The sequence below is a fragment of the Montipora capricornis genome, chromosome 7, assembly GCF_036669925.1.
Source record: "Montipora capricornis isolate CH-2021 chromosome 7, ASM3666992v2, whole genome shotgun sequence".
In the NCBI taxonomy this organism is placed as follows: Eukaryota; Metazoa; Cnidaria; class Anthozoa; order Scleractinia; family Acroporidae; genus Montipora; species Montipora capricornis.
The window spans coordinates 48546468-48571837 of record NC_090889.1 but is presented as its reverse complement, the minus strand read 5'-3'; the positions used below and the strand labels follow the sequence as shown (position 1 = coordinate 48571837).

Here is a 25370-nt window from a genome sequence, read left to right as displayed (position 1 = left end):
TTGAAAAGTTTTTCCACGGCAGGAAGCTCTGGAATTTCAAAAGGCCCACTGATAAATTGGGGAACAGTTACTGGATCAGAGAAAATGTTTGAAAAGTGGACTCTGTCCACGTCATCTCGTCTAGGCCAATGGAAAGTACTGGCACTCTTTCTGTGCAGGAACTTGAATTCTACAAAACTGCCACTTTTCTTCATTACTCTCCCAAAATAATAGGTTTTGACATAATCAACTGCATAGTATTCCCCTGGTTGAATAGTTGGCGGTGGAATTGGGCAAAGGCTTTTCTGGTGTAACTCTTGGATCATCAGTTGCCTGTATGCCAGAACCTCAGTTTTAGGAATCATCACAGATCTAGTGGCCACACACCTTGCATATAGGCAACTGAAAATTCCACAGTCATAGGTATTATTCTGTTCTGGAATCTCACCAGGCCTGTTTGAATAGAAAGACCACTGGCTGACATCAGTCGACCGGTCAGCTTTCAAAAGAAGTGACACCATCACTTCCACTCGCTTTAAGACAGTCGGCTTAACAAACTGACCCGGCAAGCTGTCGAGCACTATGATACTCATTTCCTGAGGAAACATCACTCCAAGGAACCAATGTTCACCCTCAGTATCATTGCAGGGAAAGAAAACTGCATCTTGTTTGAAAAGGTCATCTTTGTCTGTAAGAGGATCTTTCAGGGTCTGCCTTTGCACCAGGTTTTCAAATTCTTCCCATCAAAAAATTTCCACTTTAACACCGTTCTGAGCACTTTCAGACTTGACTAGCTGTAGGGATGCATCAACAATAAAATTTGTAATCCACTTTGATTCATCTTCTGCAGCTTTTCCTTCGAGATCTTTTAAGTCCCTTATGTCAATTAAGGGATCACCCTTAAAGTCAATGGCTTTACTGATAATTAGCTCTGCCATTAGACTGCTGAATGGAGGAATTTGGAATTCAGTGCACTGGTCATTAAGAATTGCCCTGATGTGGTCAGGCAAGCCTTGCTGTATCTGAATAATAATTTCCTCTTCATCAGTCATAGGTGTGTCAGCTGGTACTGTAGCATATGTGCACAATGGCATGTCATCTTCATCATCAGCAACATCACCATCACTACCACCATCACCACCACTCTCTTCATCCTCACTGCCCCCACTGTTGTTCCAGGAACCGTCACTGACTTCAGATGTGGTTATTTCAGTGACTGAGTCACCACAGGTTTCTTCAGCATCATTTGATTGTTCAATCTCATGAAGAACAGATAACTGACTTGAATAAAGGAGACAATGTACTTGACCATTCTCTGCTGATACTATGCAGTGGACCTTGCTAATTCCTGGGATAGCTGTAGCTTTTTGAAAGCATTTGTCCAGTTCCAGACCACTGCCGAATTCATCAATGTCCTTCTTCAGACATAGTTGAATGTTGATTGATTTGCAGAATTGTGCTGCAACCGTTGCAAAGGATTTTGCGTCCTGCACACTTGCCACTTTCCTCGTGGACACTGCAGTCCACACCATCCTTTTTACTGTTCCTCCCAAGCCATCAACCACTCCTTTGCCATGGGAAGTGGCAAAAAAGTGCCACTTTATTTTTAGTCCCTTTCTCTGAAGAGTGTGGTAGAAGCCAGCCATGTACTTGTTTTTAAATTGGGAGGTGGGCCCATCAGAAAAGATGTTGACAACTTTAACCTGTGGAAACTTTTTCTTGACAAAATTGTTTACCACAATATCCATAAAACAGTAACTGATTTCTTGTCATGGTCGAGGTCATCACTCACTATAACATGTGAACTGCACTTTGTGTTGTCATCCGAATCTTTAGTCCAAATTGCAACAGTAAAGAGTGTAACCTGTGGTTGACTCCAATGAGCTGCTTGAATTTCATCTTGATGCTGACAGGTATAATTTTCAGCAAAGTCAACTTGGACAACAGCTTCATCTAGTTGCATTTGAGCTGTGCATTTTTCAAAAAATTCTGCTTGTTTCCTCTTTATGAAAACATGCTCCAAGAATGAAGGCATTTTACTTTGAAGAGAATGCAAGGCTTCTTCAACAGTACCCTCTTTGGTGACTTTCTCCATCTTCTTTACCAGTTTGGGTTTGCCTTGTTTAGACTGAACTTGATGAGACACTCTCTCCCATTGTTGCCACTGAACAATTTCATCCAGAGCAGCATCTTCCTTGACTGCATCAAGCCAGGCTGGACATGAACCACATTTGCCCATCATGCATTCTTCTTTATTGCTATCACAGACAAGGTTATCAACAAATGCTGCAGAGTAGGAAGGGAAACTTTGGATTTCTTTTGTGAGACATTCACAAAGCAACTTCACGTTGTCATGATACTGGCAGAGACAAACCTGCTGTGGCATGAATGCTTGGAGCAAAACATTCTTTGGTCTAAGAGAGCAGAATTTGGTGAAGCAAATCTTTACCTGAGGGTTCTCCTTCTGAAACAGTCCAAAAGTCTCTTTCAGTGACCACATCAAGTGCCTCTTTTGTAGTTTCAACTTCTTCCCATTCTCTTTAATGATAACATAGTCTTTACGCCCTGGTGCTTGTCAAGAATGGAATCTCGGTAGTAAAATTCTTGAACACAGTCTACGGTGGACTTGGCAATGCACTTGTTGCCAGTGGACTTCTGGTGTTTACTTGAAAGTGAAAGTCCATGTGACTTTGCAATCTTTTCTATTACAGCTTTTCGCTTCCTTGGGCTATTTGGAAGTAATGGTGAAACTTTGTGTACTGCTTTACCCAGTGCTTGTGGAGTTTTGTAAGCATATCTTACATGAGTGTCACCAGGATCTTGCACATGTGAGGCAGACAACTTTTTCTTAAGCCTGTGCAATCGCACTCTTTCCCTGCACTTCTTTCTTTCAAGTTCGGCTTTTCCTGGATCAACAGATTTCTTCCTACTTTCCCTTTTCCTAAGTTTGTCTTTTTCTTTATGTGCTTCATGCTTTTCTGCATTTTCTTTGACTTTTTGTCTGTGATTTCGAACTCTTTCTGCCACAGTTAAAGGCATTTTTGCATATACATGTGAATTCTCAAATTAAGCAGTGCTTTAGAGAAGGAATGAATTATACTCACTCACTATATGTCTGTGGGCTCAGATAGTTTGCAAAGAGCTTGCTCAAAGCTGAGTACCTTATGTAAAATGCATGTAGTGTCCTTCATACTGTGTTGGGACATTTCATGGCTTTAACATAAAGTACCAACCAGTTTGATTTATAAAATGTTAAATACAAGCCTTTTTAAACTTATATGTCCAAAAAAAATGTGGCCAACAATACAAAAAAGCTCATTTATCGTGTGCATTTTATTATAATTCACACAGTGTAACGTCCGTAACATTGGCTGTAACGTCCGTAACGTTAAAGTTCACATAGCATTATATAATTACGAAAGCCGGTTTAAATGAAATGAAGCTTTTTGGTTCACACAACTACTATACTTCAAATATTTGGAGCAGTTCATGCAATAAGCCCCAATACTTCACAGGAATTTTTCATTAACACCAGTGCTCTGGCTCATGTGGTTGTTTTTTATGTAACGTCCGTAACGGTGTGTTTTTTGCCCTATTTTAAAATATAGGCCAGTCAAGTGAAAAACTTTTATAATTCAATTAATGCGTCAGTAGGCACAAACATGATCATCAATGTAAAATTAGACAATCCCTTCCTATCCTTTGCCTGTGCTAAATTAAAGTTTCAAAAATGACTCTGAATGTAACGTCCGTAATGGTGGAATTGCCCATAGATACATTCTTTAGCAGAACACTGAATTGTGCTAGTCTGAAGTGAAGCACACATGGTGTTGGCTCATGTTTTACTATCCCTTTCGAAAGAGATTTGAGTCTTATTTTACACTCATCAAAGAACCTCTCTGTCATCCAAAAATTGCATAAATAGTAACGCTAGTTCTCCTGTAGGGTAAACAAAACAATTCCATTGCCTAGATGCCCTTATAGGAAGAAATTTCGAACAGCAGTTTGGGACAGTTTCTCGTGTCCAGTATACTCGACAACCGCAGTTAAAGAGTTTAACTTTAGTTTTGTAATACCTTTATCTGATGGTCCGATACTTGGTTATGAAGAGCGACACTTAAGGAGGAGTTTAAGGAATAAAAACCTGTTCGATTAATTTGATGTCATGATGGGAGAACATAGCATTACCTGTGGGTACATGATATGTTTATGTCGTCTGCCTTTATTCTAGATTTTGTTTCTGAAATCTTCCCCCTCGTCCTTGTGCCCCCTGTTGCTGTTGCCACTGGTCACTCACTGGCTATGATAAGGCTGTTCAGGTATTGATCCTGCCTTTCTTTTGAGCCAAGGTTGTTGAATGTTGTAAGTATGTGGAACTGCAGCTCAGTGCCCTTTTCGAAACATTCATTTCTGCAGTTGCACATAGGACCCGTCAACCTAGCAGGAACTATGTTTTCTTTATAGTCCCTTCGCTGCAGACCAAGTACAGCAACCCCTTTTCTAACATTTCGTTTCCACCTGACGACATAAAACAAAGGAGTAGCTTTAGTTGTAAACTATTTTTATTTAACCACCACAAGAAAGGAAAAGGAAAAGAACTAAAGGGAAAAGTTAACAATAGCCTGCACCCTCCCATTTAACGGGAGGGTGCAGGAAGAGAATTCGGGAAGAAAACGACAGGGAAGACTGGGGAGAGAGGGAAACGGAGCCCCTGCTCTTAAGACTCCGATTTGTTCATTTCTTCGGCTGGTGACGGCCGCAAATTCCTAATTGGTTAGTCAGACAAAAAAACTACAGTACTGTGCAAAAGTAACGAGAGTGAATTTCGGCAAAATTTCGATGAAAAGTCAACGCAACTATTGTTCCGTTATTATCGCAATTTTGTGCAGATGCGTGAAAATTTCGCATGGCATTTCATTCGAAATTTTGTCCAGGGAAGCTAAATTTCGGGCAAAATTTCGTGATGGGGGGCGAAATTTCATGTGACATTTAGTTTGGCAGAGCGAAATTTTGTGTGATGTTTCGTTTGGTGGAGCGAATTTTCATGCAACATGTCACTGGGCAGGCCGAAATTTGTCGCTAAGGTTTTGGACTTTACAGTTTCATGACATGATATTTCTATCGGCATTTGGCAAACTGTATGCACTTTGCTGTTACCAGTAATTTTTTTACAAGCGAGCAAAACATTATCTTTAAAAGCAAATCATAAATTCATTCCGAGACATGGTCACAGGAAAGTGTTCTAAATTGCTGTTTGGTTTAAATTTAAAATTTAGACGATTCTGCATGTTTATTACAAAGTATTTCCGACTGTTGTTCTATTTAAGTGGATCTTTTAAATAAATTAAACTCACCAGCTTCGCATTTGTATTTCGGAAACCTTGATCTTGAGAGGATGGCCTAACCCACAATGTGCATAACCAAACAATCCATATGCCAAAAAAAAAACATGTACATAATTCCCACCAAAGCGTTTTTATGCAGTGTAGTCGAGCATCAGTAATGTCGAATCACAAGTTTCCTTCACATGAATGCCAGTGATAACAACAAAACCACACAACTTCAGGTAGCCAATGCAAACTTATTTCCGGCTGTCAGCAACTAAAGAGTAAGGACTACAAAGACTGAAGACCGTTTTAGTTCTACGTTACACAATTTTTTTTCTACTGCATATAGCCTTGATCAATTTATTAAAATGAGAAAACCGATAGAACAGAGAACAAACTTACCACTTTGCCTTTGAAGGGGTGATATTTCGACTTGCTTATAATTCTGCACTTAGCACAAAAGCAAGGTTTTTCGTTGGTTAGAGTTGCTAAGGCCTCTTTGATTGCTCGCTTAATTGAAGCTGATGTCAAGGATGCTCGACTTGCGCATTATGATCTTGCAATAAGACATGTACCAATTGGCTTAAGATTTTATTTCAAATTAGCGTATGTTTTTCTAATTATAATAACAATTGGAACCGGTACTTATTGTTGCACACAAAAATCACTTTCATGTGAGATTATTATTCTTTCATGAGCAATCATGCCAAAAGTGATGACTTATACTCAAAAGCGAATTCAATATCTTCTTGGACAAGGTCTTCATCCTGTAGCGATATTCAAGGAATTGAAGACTGAAAGCTTATCAGTAAGTTATCCAAGTGTCTCTAGAATTGTTGGAAAGATGATGCTTACTGGATCTACAGAGAATCTTGCGAGATCAGGACGGCGAGGGAAGTTGAATGAAGCAACAAAGGCCTTTATCGAGTCACAGATTCTTTTCATCTGAGAGCAGAGTGTCTGGGTTGATGCATGGTTTTTTACAGATGGACAAAGGTTCCTTTGCCCAGGCCAGGGCATTAATTAAGGTTGTCATGAACATACACGTGGGCATTTGGGTTACCAGGATCTGGCTGATTGGATACGGTATGTTATTTTTATTGCATGTAATGTTTATGTTTTCACGGGCAATGAAAATTAATTGACAAAGTAACAAAGATCTAGCAATTAACTCACTGTAGGACTGAGTTCTTCAGTATATTTTCTCTTGTATGGGAACGCTTTGTCCAAAAATCACTCCAACTGTAGCGGTTTTGCAGAAATTCACCACTGTTTTGTTCCAGTGAGCACGAATTTTCCCTTATATTTTGCTTGTTCGAAAATTCGCCTCCTCAGTTTTTGCGAAATTTAGCTGATATTTCGTTCCCTTTAGCCCAAATTTTCGTTGATATTTCGCTTCTTGGAAATATAGCTTCTCCGATTTTTCGAAGCCCTGAGCGAAATTTCGTTCTATCTTACGAAATTTCAGCGACTTCCATGAAATTTCGCATGTCCAATGTGCGAAATTTCCAGCGAATCTTCGACGAATTTTCGATCAGAACAAAGCGTGAATTTCATTGAAATAGACCACTTTCGATATATTAAAATTCAGTCCTAAACAAAAGGCATCATCTCGAGGCTCTAGGGAATAAATATAAGGATTTGTATGAGTTTATTCCCCAGAGCCTCGAGATGATGTCTTTTGTTTAGGACTGAATTTTAATATATCGAAAGTGGGTTATTCACTCTCATTACTTTTGGACAGTACTGTAGCAGCGATAAAATGGCCTCAGAAACTCGCCAAAGTGGCTTTAAAAGTTATCCATGCATCGGCTGAGAAAGTCATGGAGAAGACCATGGGAGAAATCCTGGTGAACACCAAATATATTTTGTAATGCTCCATCAGTTTATTGTGTGTTATGTTGTAATTACGAAAGTATTTTAGGTGTGCTTGCATAAGGTGTCTGAAGGGGCTAGTAAAACCCACAGTTGAAATGAAAACGATAGAATTTGCAGAGAAAAGCGCAGGAGAACGATGTAAAACGTTTGCTTGGTAACCACGCAGTCATTTAACAAGGGAAGTCTGGACATGGAAATGTTCTCTTTTGCATCAGCTGTGTGTGGATATCATGTTTATCAAGACATATGGAAGGCATTGATCAGAGAAAAACGCAATGAGACGGGTTCTCCTGAATGGTATACAAGTCAAGTGGCCCATCAGCCCGGAGTTTGCCCGGGCTGATTTCCATGGCATGAAGCGACTAGGAGTAGGGAAATTGATTAAAAAGGAAGATTGTATAAGGTATTTTCAGAGTTGATTAACTTATTAATGTCCTTCAAATACATAACATTAGATTTCGTGCGAACATACAACCAACTTTTTTTACAAGAGTGCTTTTTTGGAGTTCTTATTTTTTCCAAAATCATCCTTGAAAGTTGGGGGTGCGGCTTATACACGAGTCTTCACGCTATATGTAACAAGAGGTGCTACATGACTCTGCCCGTACATCTACATTTGTCTGATAGTAGCTGGACAAAAAAAGGTCTCTACACTCCCTGTTCCTTACTGCTACCTTGCAGTGGGTGAAGATTACCGGTAAATAAAACTTTCCAGTCTTAAGGTCGTCAATTGCAAAAATTTGGTCATCAGTTAAGGCACTAAAATAAGAAACAGCAATAACAATTGACTTGCCTTTTGTTGTGACATCTTAAAGTCCTAAAGTGATGGAAGCATTTGGTAAATCAATGATTTCCTGTAACCAGTTGGAAGGACAATTCAATAACCTTGAATGTTTAAAAGGATTGACTGTAGCGCTTCTTCCTGTTTCAGGTTAAGCTTAAGGTTTCCTTGTTGTCTGCCCTAAAGAATCTCTTCAAGAATACTCTCGAAAACCATGTATTGTTCTGCAAAATCACAGTAGAGAGTAAGAACATGCGCAATGATAGAAAGGTCCCTTATTTTGGGCGTTACTGCCACTGAGCATGCGCAAAATTGAACTTGACCAGATCTCCCATTCATATGATCGTAGGAGATCTGGGTACGAGATTAATACATTACATCATTAGAAGCATCATGTTCAAGCCAGGGATACATTTCTTTACAGTCCCCTTTGAACTTTCTTTTTCTTTTTTTCGGAATTCTTTGCTGTGGTTCTTTCTGTATTTTCTTTTTGGGAAGATTTGTTTCAGGTTGGCTTTTGGGCGTGGCTCTTGAAGGTTTGCTATTTACCAAGGACTGTTCGTCACAATTTTCAAACTTGGGTTTTGTTGAACTTCTTCCCTGTGGTTCTTGGCAAGGCTTTTGGGCACTGAGCTGCAAAAAAAAAATACTAGTGTTCCCTTTAGGCTTTTTCTTGGCTTCATCTTTGTGAATTTTCTGGTTATGTGACAAGGATGATAATGATGTAGTCGTTTCTGAATTGGTTGAAGGGGGTAGTTTCTAAAGAAACTGTGGTGCTGCGTTGGTGGGGTAGTATACAAAAATTTGGTTTTATCAATGGAGTTGATAATGTAAGTTGACCACCATACAGGGATTCTAAAAGCTTACGAATCTCTGTGCGGCGGCCAATTTACATTGATAAAACCAAATTTCTAAATCGGTTAAGCTTTACCGGCTTTTGACAAGGGGGATAAAGTGATTAGGCTGATACCAACCAGCTGGGTCAGTGTTAAGGCTCCCATCTCTTGACCAAAGTATAACTGCTGGATTGGCATGGAAAGAACATTAAAATGGGCATGTTTTTGAGAAATGCTGAAAAAATTTGATGTAAGATGCATGTAAAAACAGCTCGATTGCAGTGAACAGCCTCAACAACAAATGGAGATCTTTGTTCCCAACAAGTATGAGGGAAGGAGAGCGTGGAATTCGACTTTCCCAGTAATTTTAAACGTGGTACAGAATCTTTTGCCAGTGTCTCCCAGCTGAAGAAACAAAGTTTCTGAAGTATTTGTTGTTCGTTCGTGTACTTACTGCCTTAGTTCCCTTAGTACACACTGGGTATCTTCGTTATTATACATCCTTGAATCATTTTTTTCAATTCGTCGAAGATGGTGTTCGACTCCTTCAATGTTCACCTGCATCTTGTCTAGCTCCCCGAAATCATTGTGAAGAGAAGCGCAAGAAATTTATAGCATGCAGAATTAACAAGTTCCTTACCCCCTTCAGTTTTGGCACAAGCACAGTGTCAAATTTAAAGAGCAGTCAAGAGGATATTTTTTCATTTGGGTGAATGAAAAAACGTCTTCGTTTGAAAGAAAAACTATTTTAAGATCATCTTCCAGAAACTCTGAAAGTATTTTGACTACTCACTTACCATTTCTTTTAGATGACATAATACTTTCATTTTGTGCACCAGCGCCCAAGTATGTGATTACCAGCAAACTTGTATGTTAGCTGGATTTTAGCTTAAAAAATGCTGGCTTTGTTTTCGCGGTTGGAATATGCAGCTTTTTCGCATACAATTTCTACAGCTTTGATATATTGTTGTTGACATAAGTTTTGTACAGAGAAACTGGAAAAAAATTGCGAAATAAACACAGCGTTTTCGTGCCCAATGCAGCTATTTTTAATCCTGGAAAGAAATTTGATCAGGCGAGATTTTGATCAAATGATAGGCAACCACTTCTGGGGCGTGAGCAAGCGTCATGCAAAAGGCAAAACAACGCTATAAATTGTAATTTTCGTTAAGCTTCATGTAGACACTTGATTGCCCTTGAGCCTAAAATTTACCCTTTCTGCTCAAAATTATTATCAAAATTTAGTTGGCAAACGACTTGCCTGGGCTTTTGCCCATGGTGCAAGTGAGGAGAGAAAGTTACTTTCCCGAGGGGAAAATCTACTCTTCCCGGATGACCGGACAGGGTTTTTTTTAAGCCCTGGTTTACTAATGTGTTTACTAAATACAACATGTTTGTTGATGTTAACTCCATGGAGGCTAATGTCACTAGTGCTTTCAATGATGTGCGCATTGCTCATTAATGAAGCGTGATCATCATCATTCTGTGAGTTGATCATTAGCAGCTGGACGTTAATGTGAACCTCATTGTCCAATACAGTTTCAGTTACATGTGTTTCCGAATTAGTAAGAATATCCAGGTTAGTTTGGTGAATAAGGATTGTCAGTTCAGAGAGGTGTTTTAGTAGCCCGCACACATTTGAGTGGCCAATAGGTAAATAACATTGACCAAACAATGCTACTGAGCGAATTTTATCTTGCAGGGAATTCGCACTAGTGTTTGACAAGTTGGTAGAGCACCATCGTAATCCTTGCACCAGTTAATAATAATAATATATAATATATATAAATTTATATAGCGCTTAAACTATAAAATATTCTAAAGCGCTTTACAATGAAAAAGGACAAATAAATAATAAATACTATTTACAAAATATATAAACGTAATGCTTACGAACTAAAGTAAACTGATTCATAAGATGTGGATATAAAAACATCAAAAAATATGTACATATAGATACAAAATTATAAATATATAAAATAAATCTAAATGCATAAAAGAAAAGAAAAAATATATATGTAAACTGATCAAAAAAGTTCATGACAATTATGCAATTAGGAGTCAATAGTAAGCCTTTTTAAAAAGATAAGTCTTAAGATTTTTTTTAAAAGTCTCCAAATTTGCCGATAGTCTAATGTCAAGTGGTAAATCGTTCCATATTCTTGGTCCGGCTATAGCAAAAGCACGGTCTCCTGATTTTGATTTAGATCTTGGTATGAACAGTAGTTCTTTATCATCAGATCTAAGTTTATATCTCCGTGTTTGCTGAATCTGAAGTAAATTAGTTAGGTACACAGGAGACAAGCCATTTACTGCTTTAAACACTAATAGAGCAATTTTGAACTCAATTCTCTGCTTCACTGGAAGCCAGTGTAGTTTTATAAGCGATGGTGTAATGTGGTCGTACTTGGGAATAAAGCATATGACTCGTGCAGCTGCATTAAGCACCTTCTGAAGACGTTCTTGTTGATATGCAGGTAGGCCAAACAGTAGCGAGTTACAATAGTCCAGGTGCGATGTTACAAAGGCGTGGACTAGTATTTTAGTAGTGTCTGTTGAAAGAAATTTTCTGATTTGTCTGATGTTGTAAAGTCCTCTGAAGGCTTTACTACAGGTCTTGTTGATGTGATCATTCATAGACATTTTATCATCAAACCAGGCACCAAGATTCCTGATGCTGGTCAAGGGTGCTATGTCAGCTGTCCCCACTTTCACAGAAGGTATCTCCACTTTAGCTAGCTGTTGGCGAGCACCAATAATGGTAAACTCAGTTTTGGTGTCATTGAATTTTAGTTTGTGAGAGATAAGCCACGCACGAACTTCAGCAATGGCAGCACATAACGCAGATGGTGCACAATCCATCTCTTCAGAGGATGACGGCCGAAAAGATAGATATAGCTGCGTATCATCCGCGTAGCCTTGCATATCGGGTAAATGTTTTTCCATAAGTTTAAAGAGTCGAGAAGTATACAGCAGGAACAAGATTGGACCGATACAACTTCCTTGCGGGACTCCATATTTCATTTGATAGTCTTTAGAACAAGATTGACCAACAACTACTCGCTGTTGTCTTTCAGACAGAAAAGAACGGACCCACTGAAGTGCACTACCAATAACACCGAAATCAGATTGAAGTAAGTTAAGTAGTAAATTATGATCAATAGTGTCAAATGCAGCACTTAAGTCAAGTAATACGAGAAGTGTAACCTCTTGTCGATCCATGCTTAGCAAAATGTCATTCTGCACCTTAAGTAGGCAAGTTTCGGTAGAATGGTATTTCCGATAAGCAGATTGGTTGCTAGGAAGCGGTGCATTCTCAGAGCAGTGCGACAATAATTGTTGAAGTACCAGTTTCTCAGCACACTTTGAAATAAAGGACAGATTACTGACAGGTCGGAAGTTGTTGAGTACAGGTTCAAGGTCCAGTTTTTTCAAAAGTGGTTTCACAAGAGCACACTTCCAATCAGCAGGAACAAGTCCACCACGGATGGAGAGATTTACCATTTCGGTTATTACTGGGAGAAGTTCATCAATGCATAACTTCAGTAGCCATGTGGGAATTGGATCCTGTTTACAAAATGCACTAGAGGAGCTCATGATGACAGCACGAACATCCGATTCTGTAACGGTAGAAAATGAGTGAAGTTGAATTTCTGGTGGATAACAATTAATTTGTGGTGGAACCACATGAATGCTGTCAATTTCCTCTCTTAGCAGATCAATTTTGCGGCAAAAAAAATCACCAAAATCATTAGCGAGAGTTTCACTGTCATTATGAGGTGGCAGTGGACATTCTTGCTTCTTATTGCACAACGAGGTGACAACCTGAAACAGTTTACGGGAATCCCCAGCACATTGATTGATTTGTTCAGTGTAGTAAAGATGTTTACAGTCGTGCAGTAGCTTTGTGTACTTGTTGCATATTTCACGATAGGCATCTTTGTCAGATTTCCGTTGGCTTCGCAACATTTTCTTCTCTAACTTTCTTCGCTTTGCTTTCAAGGCTTTAAGCTCAGGGTTAAACCACGGGACCATAGGCCTTACAGTTACCGTTTTATGCAATAGAGGAGCATTTCTGTCTAGAATATCAGTAAGTACCTTGTCGTAGGTCTTGGCCAGATTTAACAGGTCAGTTGGAGGATTGTGGTGTAACTTAGAGTCAAGGATGTTGTTCTTGAAAGTCTCAATATCGATCTTCTTGTATTGACGAAAACAGATTTCTTTTATAGAAAGTTCAGGGCGAGGAAAAGCCATAGCAGTTTCAATAAAGCAATGATCAGAGATGAAGAACGTTGTACGTGGAGTTTGTAGGAGCAAATCATAACATGATCGAGTCACAACAAGGTCTAAGATATGACCAGATGAATGCGTAGGTGTAGTAACATGTTGTATGAGACCAAAAGTTTCCAGTAAATCCGAGAATTTATCAGCGTCAGAGTCAGTATGGCTGTCGAGATGAAAATTGAAATCACCAGAGATAAGCAAAACTTCAGAACACATAACAATATTTTCCAGATAGACAGAAAATTCCTCAAAGAAGACATTAGCAGACACTGGGTGTGCCTCAGAGTAAGGTGGTCGGTAGATGCCAATGATTTTCAGTGGTCTACTTAAGTTCATAATGTTCCATTCACAATATTCAAAGGATCGTTTTTCTCCAGAGTCAGTTCGAGAAGTTAAATACCGTTTCTTGTTGTTCTACAGTCAATTTTCCCACTGGAGTGTCACATTGTCGCGAATGCCCCCGTTTGTAATGATAGTAATCCACAACAAATCTCACCGTATATTTGAATCACTTTTAATCATGGAGAAAATCTGATGTCACAGTTCGCAGTACAGAGTTGAGTCCCATATAAATAGAGATAAAAAAAAACTAAACTTCATATCTACGGTTACAATAGCGAAACGATATCCTGTAATTCTAGGACGGACTTGCCAATCAATCCTGACTTAATAAAAGGCAATGCTATTTCTGCTGCTGCTGCTGGGCTTTCATCATAAGGGCAAGCATTTCTGTATGGGCTTGGTGACTGATCTGGTCCAGGGCGGTCTGGAATTCACGGTGGAACCTGATGTGTGGTTTTGGTCTATACTGCAAGCCGTAGGGACACATAGAGTTCTTTGCGTGTTCTCTCAGAACTTGGAGCGACCGTTTACATTTGGCTGGCCTGGTCTCCAGTGTAGTGAGGCGATTCCGGATGGATTTGCTGCCCTCATCTGCTTTGCGCTTTTTGAGAGCTGGTTCTGCATCTGGAATCTCATTCACTGGACTGTCGCAGTCACGCAGTCTTTTTGGTTACTTGATCGGTGATAGTGCGGGCACTTGGCTGTCCTCTATGTCTGTTAAAATGGCTGCCATCTCCGCATCGGAAATTGACTCTGACATGGTAGAGTTCTTAAGAGAACTGTTTATCAAGCTTTAGGTGTGTTTTTCCGTACCACCGGTTTGTGAAGAATATAAAATTCAACTCCCTGGACAGGTTGATCAGCACTCTCGATTATCCCCTGCTCCCTTTGTTCTCTGATGATGCTATCATATTCCGCTGTTTGCTCCGCCCGTTCTCATTGTTCGGCAGAGCCAATTGATCTCCCTTCCACGGTAATCCAGTCTCATACCAACCTTGCTCGCTCCTCACTACTTGCTCCTTAAATTCACTGTACACTGCTTGTTGGTCGTAGGGAGGACTGTCTGCTAGTCCTAACACGTTAAGCCTGCAAAGTTCTTCATACTCCAATTGACTAGTTTGTGTAAGCATCATTGCATTCTGGTCAAACTCCTGTCCAGCAGACACCACGCACCAATCCAGCTTAGTCAGCTCTGCAACAGGCTTGCCGTCCTCTCCAATATGTGGTGGGGTTTCTGTCCCAACTCTTGCATATTCTTCGGCTCCGAGAATTATGTGCACCGGAATTCAAGGTTTGGTGTCACCGTCATGCAATTTCACTCCCTTTAAATGTGGATATTTGTACGTTTCAAGGCGACTAACTGATGTTCCCAGCAGCATGTCAACGTGCTTAACTTTAACATCAATTGGTTTTATCTTCAGAAGATCGATCAATTTTGCAGAGACGCAAAAGGCACTCGATTCCAATTAACTTTCACATTCACAACCGGAAAAATGCCATCTCCCCTTGTTGCGGCTGTTAATGCGACTTCTTGCGGTGGTTCCCTTTGATCGCAGATAGAAGTGTGATGGCGACGACCACAGTTATGGTACGAGTATTTGTTCCCGCATTTGGAGGCCTGATGGCCGCTGCTTGTACAATTGAAACAAGGTGACGTTGAACTAAAAACTTCCTTTCATCAAGAGTTGATAAAGTACTGTGCAAAAGTAATGATAGCGAATTTCGTCGAATTTCGTGCTTTGTTCTTAACGAAATTTCGGCGAAATTTCGTCGAACTTCGCTTTGGAGACATGCGAAATGTCCTGTAGGTTGAGCGAAATTTCGAAAGGTCTAACGAAATTTCACCGAATTTTCGCTCAGGAGAAGTGCGAAATTTCGTTTTGCTTTGGCGAAATTTCGGGAAATGTAACGAAATTTCGCCGAATCTTCGCTCTGGAGGTGTGCGAAATTTCCAAAGGAGAGACGAGAATTTCGTTCAAAATGCGTACGAAATTTCGAAAGGTGAGACGAATCTCCTTTCAAAATGCGTGCGAAATTTCGTTTTGCCAGAGAGTCAGCTACAGTAAGTTTCGACGTTGGTAGTGTAATGGCTGCCCTGATCTTGGCCTACAGATGTAGGTCTTGAACATAAATACGCATGTATCATATCATATTTCGCAATTTTCGAATTGTTGTTAACTGCGAATAGTTCGTAGTTATGAGAACTTGGAACGACCTACAACCACCTCAAAAGATTCAACAACCACTCACAAACAATGGAATGCCTCTTTAAACAAGCGAGATGACAATACGTCATGCATATGAAATACGTGACCTGAATAAAACCTCCAGCTCCCCCTAGAATCTCATTGTCAACCACAATCAACCACGAGAAACGTCGAGGTAAAATAATAATGTTGTCGAGGTGGTTGTTTAATTTTTTGAGGGGGTTGTAACTACAGTGAACAGTTTATTTCGGTAATACTGTCTGAACACAAAAGTTTGCAGTTTTTTTTTTCAACGATATTTCTCGAGTCCTATTGTTTGAGCGAGAACGATATTTTGCTGCAATCTGCGTAAGTTCGAGCGAAATTTCGCGGCACTCTGGAGATATTATTTTTTCCACAAGGTCTTCGGAACGCTTTGGAAATACACATCTCGCAAGTGACTTGCCAACGCGTTCGAAACAAAGAGTTTTTTCTTGAAGTAAAAAATAACTAAACGTTAGCAGCGCGCCATAAAAATTTGATAAAGAATTATATGGCTAAAGAAATATCATAGGGGTTGACAAGCCTGACTCACGCTTTCCACCCACGTGTTTTAGCCGTTAAACCTCAGAGTTTAGCTTTTACGAGTATATCTTTCAGAGACCTTCCTCGTTTGTATGATATAATTGGAGGTTCTTTGTAGATCTGTCTGAGTAAAGGCTGTTTCTCTATCAGTTGCCAGTGTTTCATGAGAATGTTTTTAAGGCTGGGAACTGATGGTTGATACTGTGTGACAGGGCAAAATGGTTTTTTCTCTTTATGGTTTTTGTCGGAGTGCTTCTTTCCTGTTTTCAAAGTGTATTTCAGAGAGAGTTTGAGTTATTAAGTTTCGTGGATATCCTCTCTCTCAAAGATGCTTTTTGAGTTCTTCTAGTCGGTTTTGAAAGTTTTCTTTTGAGGAATTTGTTCTGAGTAACCGGAGGGCTTCGCCTTTTATAAAGCCCTTCTTGACCCCTAAAGGGTGGAAAGACGTGAAATGTGTATATTGGAAAGTTTCAGTAGGTTTGAGGTTTGAAATGCGTTCGTACGTCGAGAATTGACGAGCTGTTAAACCGTTTGCCTTTGTACACAATTGTATCCAGAAATGTGACTTTTTCCTCAGAGATTTCTGCTGTGAATTTAATAGTGGCGTGGTGATTATTTGCTTGTTCAATGAAGTGTGTTATTTGTTCTCTTCCGGTACCCCAGAGAGAGAAGATGTCGTCTATATATCTTTTCCAACAGATAAGCTTTATTGCGCTCTTTTTTAATAACTCTGTTTCTACTTTCGCCATGAAGATATTTGCGAAAGCAACAGCGACCTTTGTTCCCATCGCTGTCCCGTGTGTTTGGAGGTAATTTTTTCCATTAAAATGAAATGAGTTTTCTTTTAAAATGAGTCTGAGCGCTCGTTCAAGTGACTGTGTTGGAATCGGGGGTTTATCTTTGTAGTGAGTAACATATGCTTTGCATATAGTTTTGATCCCCTCTTCCTGTGGAATGTTGGTATATAGACTTGTCACGTCCATTGAAACAATGATCCCGTGCCTTGGGACTTCTGTGCTTTCTATGAAATTAATGAAGTCTGTAGAGTCTTTAAGATAAGAAGCCTGTTTTTGTGCTATCGGTTGCAACAGCCTATCAAGAAATGCTGAGATTCTTTCTGTTGGTCCGTCACAACCTGATATTATTGGCCTACCTACTGGTGTAGGCTTGTGAATTTTAGTTAGGGTGTAGAATATGGGAATTCTAGGCGGGCTTGGTGTTTGTGACAGCCATTTTTTTGTCATGTCATCAATGTTTTTGTTTGCATGTAGTTCTTGTATTAGTTCTTTCACCTTATATTGAGTTTCCTTAACCATCGGTTCATCTAAAGGTCTATAGTGTTTCGAGTTGTCAAGTAGCGTTTGACCTTCGTTTATTTTGTTTTCTGTGTCCATAATAACGACACAGGAACCTTTGTCTGCTTTTTTCACATTGAGATCTTTGTTGGTTTTTAAAGATTGTAGTGCTTCTCGTTCTTTTGATGACAGATTGTTTTTTGGCTGTGACAGTTTAATTTCTGCCAGTTGTAATTTAACCTCTTCAAGATAACTTTCGAGTGCAACTGAGGGTTGAACTTGTGGTATCCAGTTTGATTTTACATGATAAGGATGTGGTTTGCTATTTTGCCCATGAAAGATATATTTCAGGCGCATTCTTCTCGCAAATTGCTCAAAATCCTGAAGAAGTTGACGCCTGATATGTTGTTCTTTTGTTAATGGTGTGGGTATAAATTTTAACCCTTTAGAGAGTAAATTTATTTCATGATCTGTGGTGTTTTGTCTGGATAAGTTCTTTATATACCCGCTGTTTCTTTCTAGCTGTGTTCTTTTATAAGCTTGTGCTTTTGAGGTTTTGCGTTCTTTATGCTTTTTGCTGCCCGATTTCGACAGTTTGTTGTTTTCCTGTGCACCCTTGTTATGTAGGTTGGACTCAGTAAGTAGACAGGCATACTTTTCACCACTTTTATTTGCATTGTGCTCATGAAGGTTTTAAACTCGTTGAACTTTTTAAAGAAGTTTTCAGCTATCTCTTTTACATTTTGCTCATGAGTGTTCTTATTGTCCTTTGATTTCTTGTTTACAGTTTCTTTCGGTCTCTTTTGCCGCTTGAGTGATTTTTTGCTTTCATCTATTCTCCTTTCATGGTACCTGATTAGGGCGTTCACCACCTCTTGTTCTGTTGTTTTTCTTATCCTTTTAATGTCTGTTTTAAAGGCTTCATCTGCCCTTATGCGTGCTCGTGCTTTGTATTGTAATGTCTTTGGGCATGTTCCTCTTTGGGAATGCCTATTCAGGGCTTTTAAAGCCTCCTCTGATTGTGTTTCACTGTAGCGGCGTTTCGGTTCTGATTTCTTTTCTGGTCCTGTGGTTGATATTTTTTGTCAGAGGTGGTTCCGCGTCTGTTCTCCTTCTTGTCTTTTTTCTTTTTAGCGTCTTTTGGAGATCTTTGGCTCGGTTCGGGGTCAGGTTCAGAAAGGTTGCTTTCTTCTTCGTCGTTTGTTTCGTCGACAACATTGACATCTATTTCGCCAATGTCTAGAAGGTCATCATTGGAGGTCGTTGGTACGGCAAGGAGGCCTTCTTCTGTTAGCATTTTTTCTGACATTTTCGTTCAGCGTTCTATCAGGATGGTCAGGCAAGACCGCGGTTTCGATCCTATCTTATGGATCTCTTCAGTTGCCGATTCCGGGGAACGATAGAGAAGTCTCTCTGTTTGTTTAGCTAGAGGAGTTTCTTAGCCTCTTTTATACTCGTTTGTATTCTTCAGTAGTGTGACTTGATTGGCTGATTTATAGTTTGTTCTTATTGGCTGTATAAAGGTGTATTTTTGTGAACCCCTTTGTTCGGTGGTATCTGTTCTTTTTTATGTGGCTCTAAAGCATTGTTTACGACACCTTTATCATTATTGGTCTTCTTCTTGTTGTTCTTTCTTTATACTTTTGAACGTTTGTTTTTCATTTAGTGCCTTGTAAATGTGCCCATGAACATGACATCCATAGGTTGTACTCGCACATTGTGGATCGGGGCCTGTCAGATAAAAATCACATTGAAATATCATAGGGGTTGACAAGCCTGACTCACGCTTTCCACCCACGTGTTTTAGCCGTTAAATCTCAGAGTTTACAGTACTGTGCAAAAGTAATGAGAGCGAATTTTGACAAATTGCGTCTATTGTTCTCACAAATTTTCGACGATATGTCGGCGAAATTTCGCGAGGTATTTCGGGTCGCTCAATGCGATATTTCGAAGAAAATGCGGTGAAATGATGCGAGTTCTTTCGAAATTTCGAAGTAACGAACTTTCCTTCCTGCGAACTCTTTCGAAATTTCGAAGAAATGAACTTTCGTTTCTTCGAATTTTCGAAGCAGTGAACTGTCGTTAAAAATACACTGTACATTAAAAATTGCAGTAACATACATAACTTGGAACCAAACGCGCTTTGTTGATTTATTTACACCACGACTGAAGAGAGTTTCAAAAATGAGCTAGAGAGATTTATCCCGCACTCTGCTTCAGTAGAGTAACTGCCCGTTTGTTTTTAGACAAGACAAACCTTCAAGGACTGAATCATAATGACAAGCGGGATTGTAAAACTCCACGATCTGGATTACGCATGCATATTTCTGGTTGAAATTTAACTCCGATTGAAGGTCAAGCTTGCAATGTTTTGATCCTCTTCATAGACAAAAAGCGCTTTCACTTGCATACCAGTAGTTCGAAAATGTGAATGATTTCAGAGAAACATAGAATCGGTTCAACAATTCACCAACGTCAAAAAATTATGACAAATGTCTATTATTTGCCGCGGGCTGTAAAAGTGGTGTCGTCACACAACGCGTGACGACACTATATTAAGAACGGCTGCATAGGAGACTACTGTAAAACTAAGTAAATGTAACAAACAAATCTTGATTCATCATCTGGTTTATTTAAGGTTTACATTGCATTCCAAAAACAAAGAATACGAATCTGAAATCTACCTAGATTACATGCAAAAATACACACACAGTTGATAACAAATTAATCTTGCCTAGTTTGTTTGTCGCTACTTTTTCTGAAGTTTTAACAGCGTTTGTGTAGTCTGTTTGAATAAATTTGTTTGTACTAATTATTAACTGTTGAACTAGTGTTAGTCAGAGGAATCTTGAGCGTTCGAGTCTCTGTTAGTTGCGTGCGCGTGCCGCCTCTGCTGTTACAATGTACTTACCTCAGCCTCGAAATTTCGCTGCACTCTTCAAAACTTCGAAAGACGCTTCGAGCATTCTTTGAAATTTCGAAACATTTCCTTCGAAATTTCGCGAACTTCTCGAATTGTCGTTCGAATTGTCGTTCGAATTTTCGCTGGAACATTCGCTTACAATTTCGAAATTTCGAAAGTGTCAAGACAATAGCGCTTTCGAAAATTCGTCGAAAGTTGCTCTCATTACTTTTGCACAGTACTGTAGCTTTTACTAGTATATCTTTCAGAGACCTTCCTCGTTTGTATGATATAATTGGAGGTTCTTCGTAGATCTGTCTGAGTAAAGGCTGTTTCTCTATCAGTTGCCAGTGTTTCATGAGAATGTTTTTGAGGCTGGGAACTGATGGTTGATACAGGGTTGTCACAAGGTTTCAGAGTAGCAGGTTCTGTACCAAAAGTAGGCGGCTGCCGTGAAAACCTTGCCGCGAAGCGGCAAGGGACGATGCGCAAAGCGCATCGTTCGGGGAGGGTATGGGAGGGGGGTGGCCCCCCTCCCATAGGGGGGGTCTGGGGGGCCTCCCCCAGAAAAAAAAATGAAAAAATGATACTCTGAGATGCAATCTGGGACTATTTTCAGCAAACATTTTGTAAATTTGTAGATGGTTTGCCCACTCTTAATTTGGTCTTATAGCTCTGGAATCCACCTTTATGAAATACTTGAAGTCATGTATAACCGGCATGGTATTGGACAGCTTACAGTCACCATGCCTGCCATTACCTTTATTTTCTTTACATGCCATGTAATTAAAAATCCTGAGAAACTGTACTGAACATGAAGGAAACTACTATTCTCTGACACTGTATTTTGTCTTCAAAACAACTTTTCTTTTTCACAGTATTATGGTATACAGTTACTGTGTAGTCCTTCAATCCACTATTTGAAACGTAAATAACTGTAACATTGATTGAAATAAAATTATATTCACTATCAAATACAAAATATTGAAGAGACTATGATGCTTCAGATTAGTCTAATCTCATTACAGATTGGATTGTTCTAATCGTCTTCAAAATCACTGTAATAATCAGATTCATCTGATTCATGATCATCCACTTTATCATCTAAAGGAAGCCCAAGCTTTTCAGCTGCAAGAGTAACCTCATCATCCACTTGCACTTGTTCTGCGATCTCTTCAACCACTGTTTGAGTAGCCTGTGTGTGGGTACTGTGTTCTGCTGGTTTTGGTTGTGTGGAAGGACCAGCGGCAGTGGGAACAGATGGATGAACAGATGGAAGTTTCTTGCGGTTTTTAGCAGCCAACCAGGAAACCACACTATCTTTGATTACTTGCCGGCCTTCTTCTGAGGTAACGGGTGGGCCATTTAAGCTGATATGCATCAGGGAATTTAGCATGTCCCCCTTCAGAAGACTTCGCAGGCGATTCTTGATTAACTTCACTTTCGATGCCCCCCTTTCGGGCCAGGCATTTGATACTGGAATGACAAGAAGGGCTTCTACAACAGAGATCATCAGAGGGAAATGTCCTCGGTAAGAAAACTTCTGCTTAACCAGCTGCTGCATGACCCATTCTGCGCAAGAAAGTTTACCATCTTTGACAGTTTGAGGCAGCTTCCATGTGAGGAGGTCGTACTTGATGAGTTTCCACTCAGCTTGAAGCTGTGTTTGACTAACTTCATCACCTGGGAAGTAGTGAGAAGCCAGAACATCGATGTGCTCTTGGCCATACTCCATGAAATCATCACTCTCTTTAGGTGGTATGGCTGTTTTATCAAACACTTGCATTGCTGTGAGAACTGGAGTCGCATCTTTGAATCTTTTGGTGATATTCTTGACCAGCCCATTGACATAGTTCTTTAAGAGATTCTCCAGATACTCGATGTCTTTGCTTGAGAACTTGATTTCAGTAACAGCCAAGGTTCCTCCTTCAGCTAAATCATCTTGCAGCTTCTTTATTGGAGATTTACTGTCAACAAGTGCGACAAGTTTCTCCTTGCAAACGGTGATTGATGGTTTGATGTGGGCAAAGTTGATCGTACCCTGCTGGAACACTCTACTAAGGTCACTTAGTACTGGAAGAACTTCACGAAGAATGTAAATGGTGCCTATTTTCTTTACTTTCATGAGCTTCTTCAGTAGACCATAGCAAGACGGGTCTGCCTTCAACTGGCGGAGAGTTTGGAGGATGGAAGGAAGGTCTGAACATACTGCTGCTATGGCATTGTCAAAAGATAGCCACCGTGTTTTGCAGGCCTTCTTTAACCGCTTGCCAATTCTCTTGTTTGCCTTGGCCCCAAGAGTAAGTTGTTTCATCTCTTCTTGTACCTTTAGGTATGCTGCAAGCTTCTTTGGAGAGTTGTCGAAGATTTTCCACAGCTGTGTGACCTCTGTCTCCACCGCCTTTATCATTGCTAGTTCCTCGTTGGTGTGGGTGCAGGCCAGAGCTAACCTGTGGCATACACTATGAACTGCCACCAAGCTGATGACATCCTTCTTCAGTAATGCTGCTAGGCCTCTGGTTTTACCAGTCATTACACTTGCCCCATCAGTTGCAAGGCCCCTTAGGTTCTTTAAGGGAATCTTCAAAGCTTGAAGCTGTTCAGTGATAACACCATGTAATGTTGTTGCATCAGCACTTGCAGATTCTTCCAGAACATTGGCTGTAAATAAGAACTTGCACTCTAGTCTGGCTAGGTCCACATCAAAGTACTGAACAAAAGCCAGCATCTGCTCTTCATTGCTGACATCTGCCATGTCATCCACCAACAGGCCATAAAAGGACTGCTCTTGAAGCTTACCACAGATATGATCACGCACTGTATTTCCAATCGTAAGAAATATCTCCCTGAGTGATCCACGAGATCGATGTGCGAAATACTTCAGCTCTTCAAGACCCAAGAGCTCCATCAGCTCAAGGAGGGACGTGATCTTCCTGTTGGCAATGGACTCCTTCGCCAGCCAGTACACTGCATGGAAAGCTTCCTGTAGCACTACAACCTTAGAACTCTCCTTTTCATCCACTTGCTTTTGGAAGTGAGACACTCGATTTAACAGCTCATTCTTCACTGTTGTCTGATGTTTTGCAGAGGTCATATGTTCCTTGACTGTACTCCACTTAAATCTTGTGGATGGATCACTTGAAAATGTTTCACTTCTGTTCTGGGCAGACTTGCTTTTATGTTTACGGCAGAGTAGGCAGTACATTCCCTCGTTCTCCACATAAACGAGCCACCAGATACCAGTTTGGGGACAAAAGCATGTCTCCCTCTTGAACAACCACTCGTGCTGAAAACGATCTTTCTTTTTGGTCATCTTGACTCGATCCATCTCTTCTTTTGAAATACCATTGCAGCCGGTGTTTCGACATTTATGGAAGTGATGCATTTTATCAATTTGTGCTGATGAAAACAAATTTTCAATGATTCTGTTTGTCTCATCTTCTGGTAGTTGTGGAGCGCTAGATTGCAATGCTGTGCTATCCTCACTGAGAAGAGCTGGGCCACTTGAAGCTGAACCGCTTAATTGATGAATAGAGCTGCATTCCAATTCCTGACTAGTAGATGCAGTTGTTTGATTTGAGCTGCTATTTATCTGGGTACTGCTCTGTGTGGTTACATCGGTGCTTACAACTTCCATCTCTAAAAAACCAAAATTAATTAGACTTGCTTAAAAACCCTTTTCCCATTTTGCCCCTCTGAAATGCATGCCAAAAAAGTTAGGGATGCAATAATAAAAGAACTTTTCACAAAATTTTACTTCTTTCACAAAATTTACAATTATCAAAATGTCCTTTTAAAAATGTAAAAACCCGGTAAAAAAAAAAATTCCTCAAGAGCCCACAAAAATGAAATGAACATTTTACTAATTAACAGAGGCGCCGTCACGTCTAGCGGATAAATTTGACGACTTTCTTGTTTGTATAAACACGCATTTGGCTGCTTGAGTGTTTCGTCTTGCAAATAAAGCTTAACTTGTTTTAAAATTATCCTTCTTCGTTTCAGTAGTAGTATTAGCCTTAGTATTTCTTTTTGATTACTTAAATATGTCAGCAGACACGCGCCAGCCAAAACGCAAAATGTAAATAATAGTAATTTAATAAGGCGGTTCAAAACTTTTACAGTAGCGTAAGAAACAAAAGTGTTTCTAAAGCGAGACAAAAGAATGGATAATTCGAATGATAGAAAAAAGTATAACGCTCAATTACATGAAAATGTTAGTACTCACAAGATAACCAGTGAACCAGAACGACTTTTGTCGTGTCCGGGTATTGAATGCATTGTGTGAGGTCTTTCCACTGATATTGTTTTCGTAAACAATACAAAACGTGTAAAGGACGAGTTTTTATCAACACTTACCTTGCTCGTCGTCTTGCTCATTCTCCTCTTGATCTTCGCTGATCTTCTTCTTTTTAATAAAATTGAAATCAAGCAAAGTCCTATTTCGTTTCGCTCCGCCGCCTCCGGTCGCCATGATTTTTTTTCTACCTCGTGCGCTCTAACGCAATCTCTTCTCGCATTTCGCAAGCACGCACATCGACGCGACATTCTCAGCTTTCACAATCAATTAAATCAGTTCCGAATCGTGTCACGCACACATTTTATTGTACCTTTTTAAGCAAAATAATTTTTTTTTTTACTCCCTGTGATCCGATTTGGCTTCCAAGGAATTGTTAACTGAACAATTTTATTTCCGCAATTCGGAGTAGCCGGCGCAGTATTCGGAATAGCCGGTGAAATGAGCCGGTTGCCGGCTTATTTTGACAACCCTGTTGATACTGTGTGACAAAGGGCAAAATGGTTTTTTCTCTTGATGGTTTTTGTCGGAGTGCTTCTTTCCTGTTTTCAAAGTGTATTTCAGAGAGAGTTTGAGTTATTAAGTTTCGTGGATATCCTCTCTCTCAAAGATGGTTTTTGAGTTCTTCTAGTCGGTTTTGAAAGTTTTCTTTTGAGGAATTTGTTCTGAGTAAGTGGAGGG

General features: G+C 39.9%; 2 protein-coding genes and 1 pseudogene across 2 annotated transcripts; all 3 read right to left on the bottom strand.

Annotated features, from left to right (window-relative positions):
- LOC138058087 (uncharacterized) overlaps positions 1–4117 on the bottom strand; it is a 4230-nt pseudogene extending 113 nt beyond the window's left edge.
- Positions 4118–16668: 12551 nt separating this feature from the next.
- On the bottom strand, positions 16669–17850 carry LOC138056181 (uncharacterized). The gene has a single exon (XM_068902006.1). The coding sequence runs from the start codon at positions 17848–17850 to the stop codon at positions 16669–16671; it is 1182 nt and encodes a 393-aa protein (XP_068758107.1).
- A 3584-nt stretch (positions 17851–21434) lies between these two features.
- Positions 21435–24866, bottom strand: LOC138056180 (zinc finger protein 862-like). Its single transcript, XM_068902005.1, has 2 exons — positions 24752–24866; positions 21435–24034 (listed from the first exon to the last, which is right to left on the bottom strand). The coding sequence occupies exons 1-2, from the start codon at positions 24864–24866 to the stop codon at positions 21435–21437; spliced, it is 2715 nt and encodes a 904-aa protein (XP_068758106.1).
- Between the last annotated feature and the right edge of the window lie 504 nt (positions 24867–25370).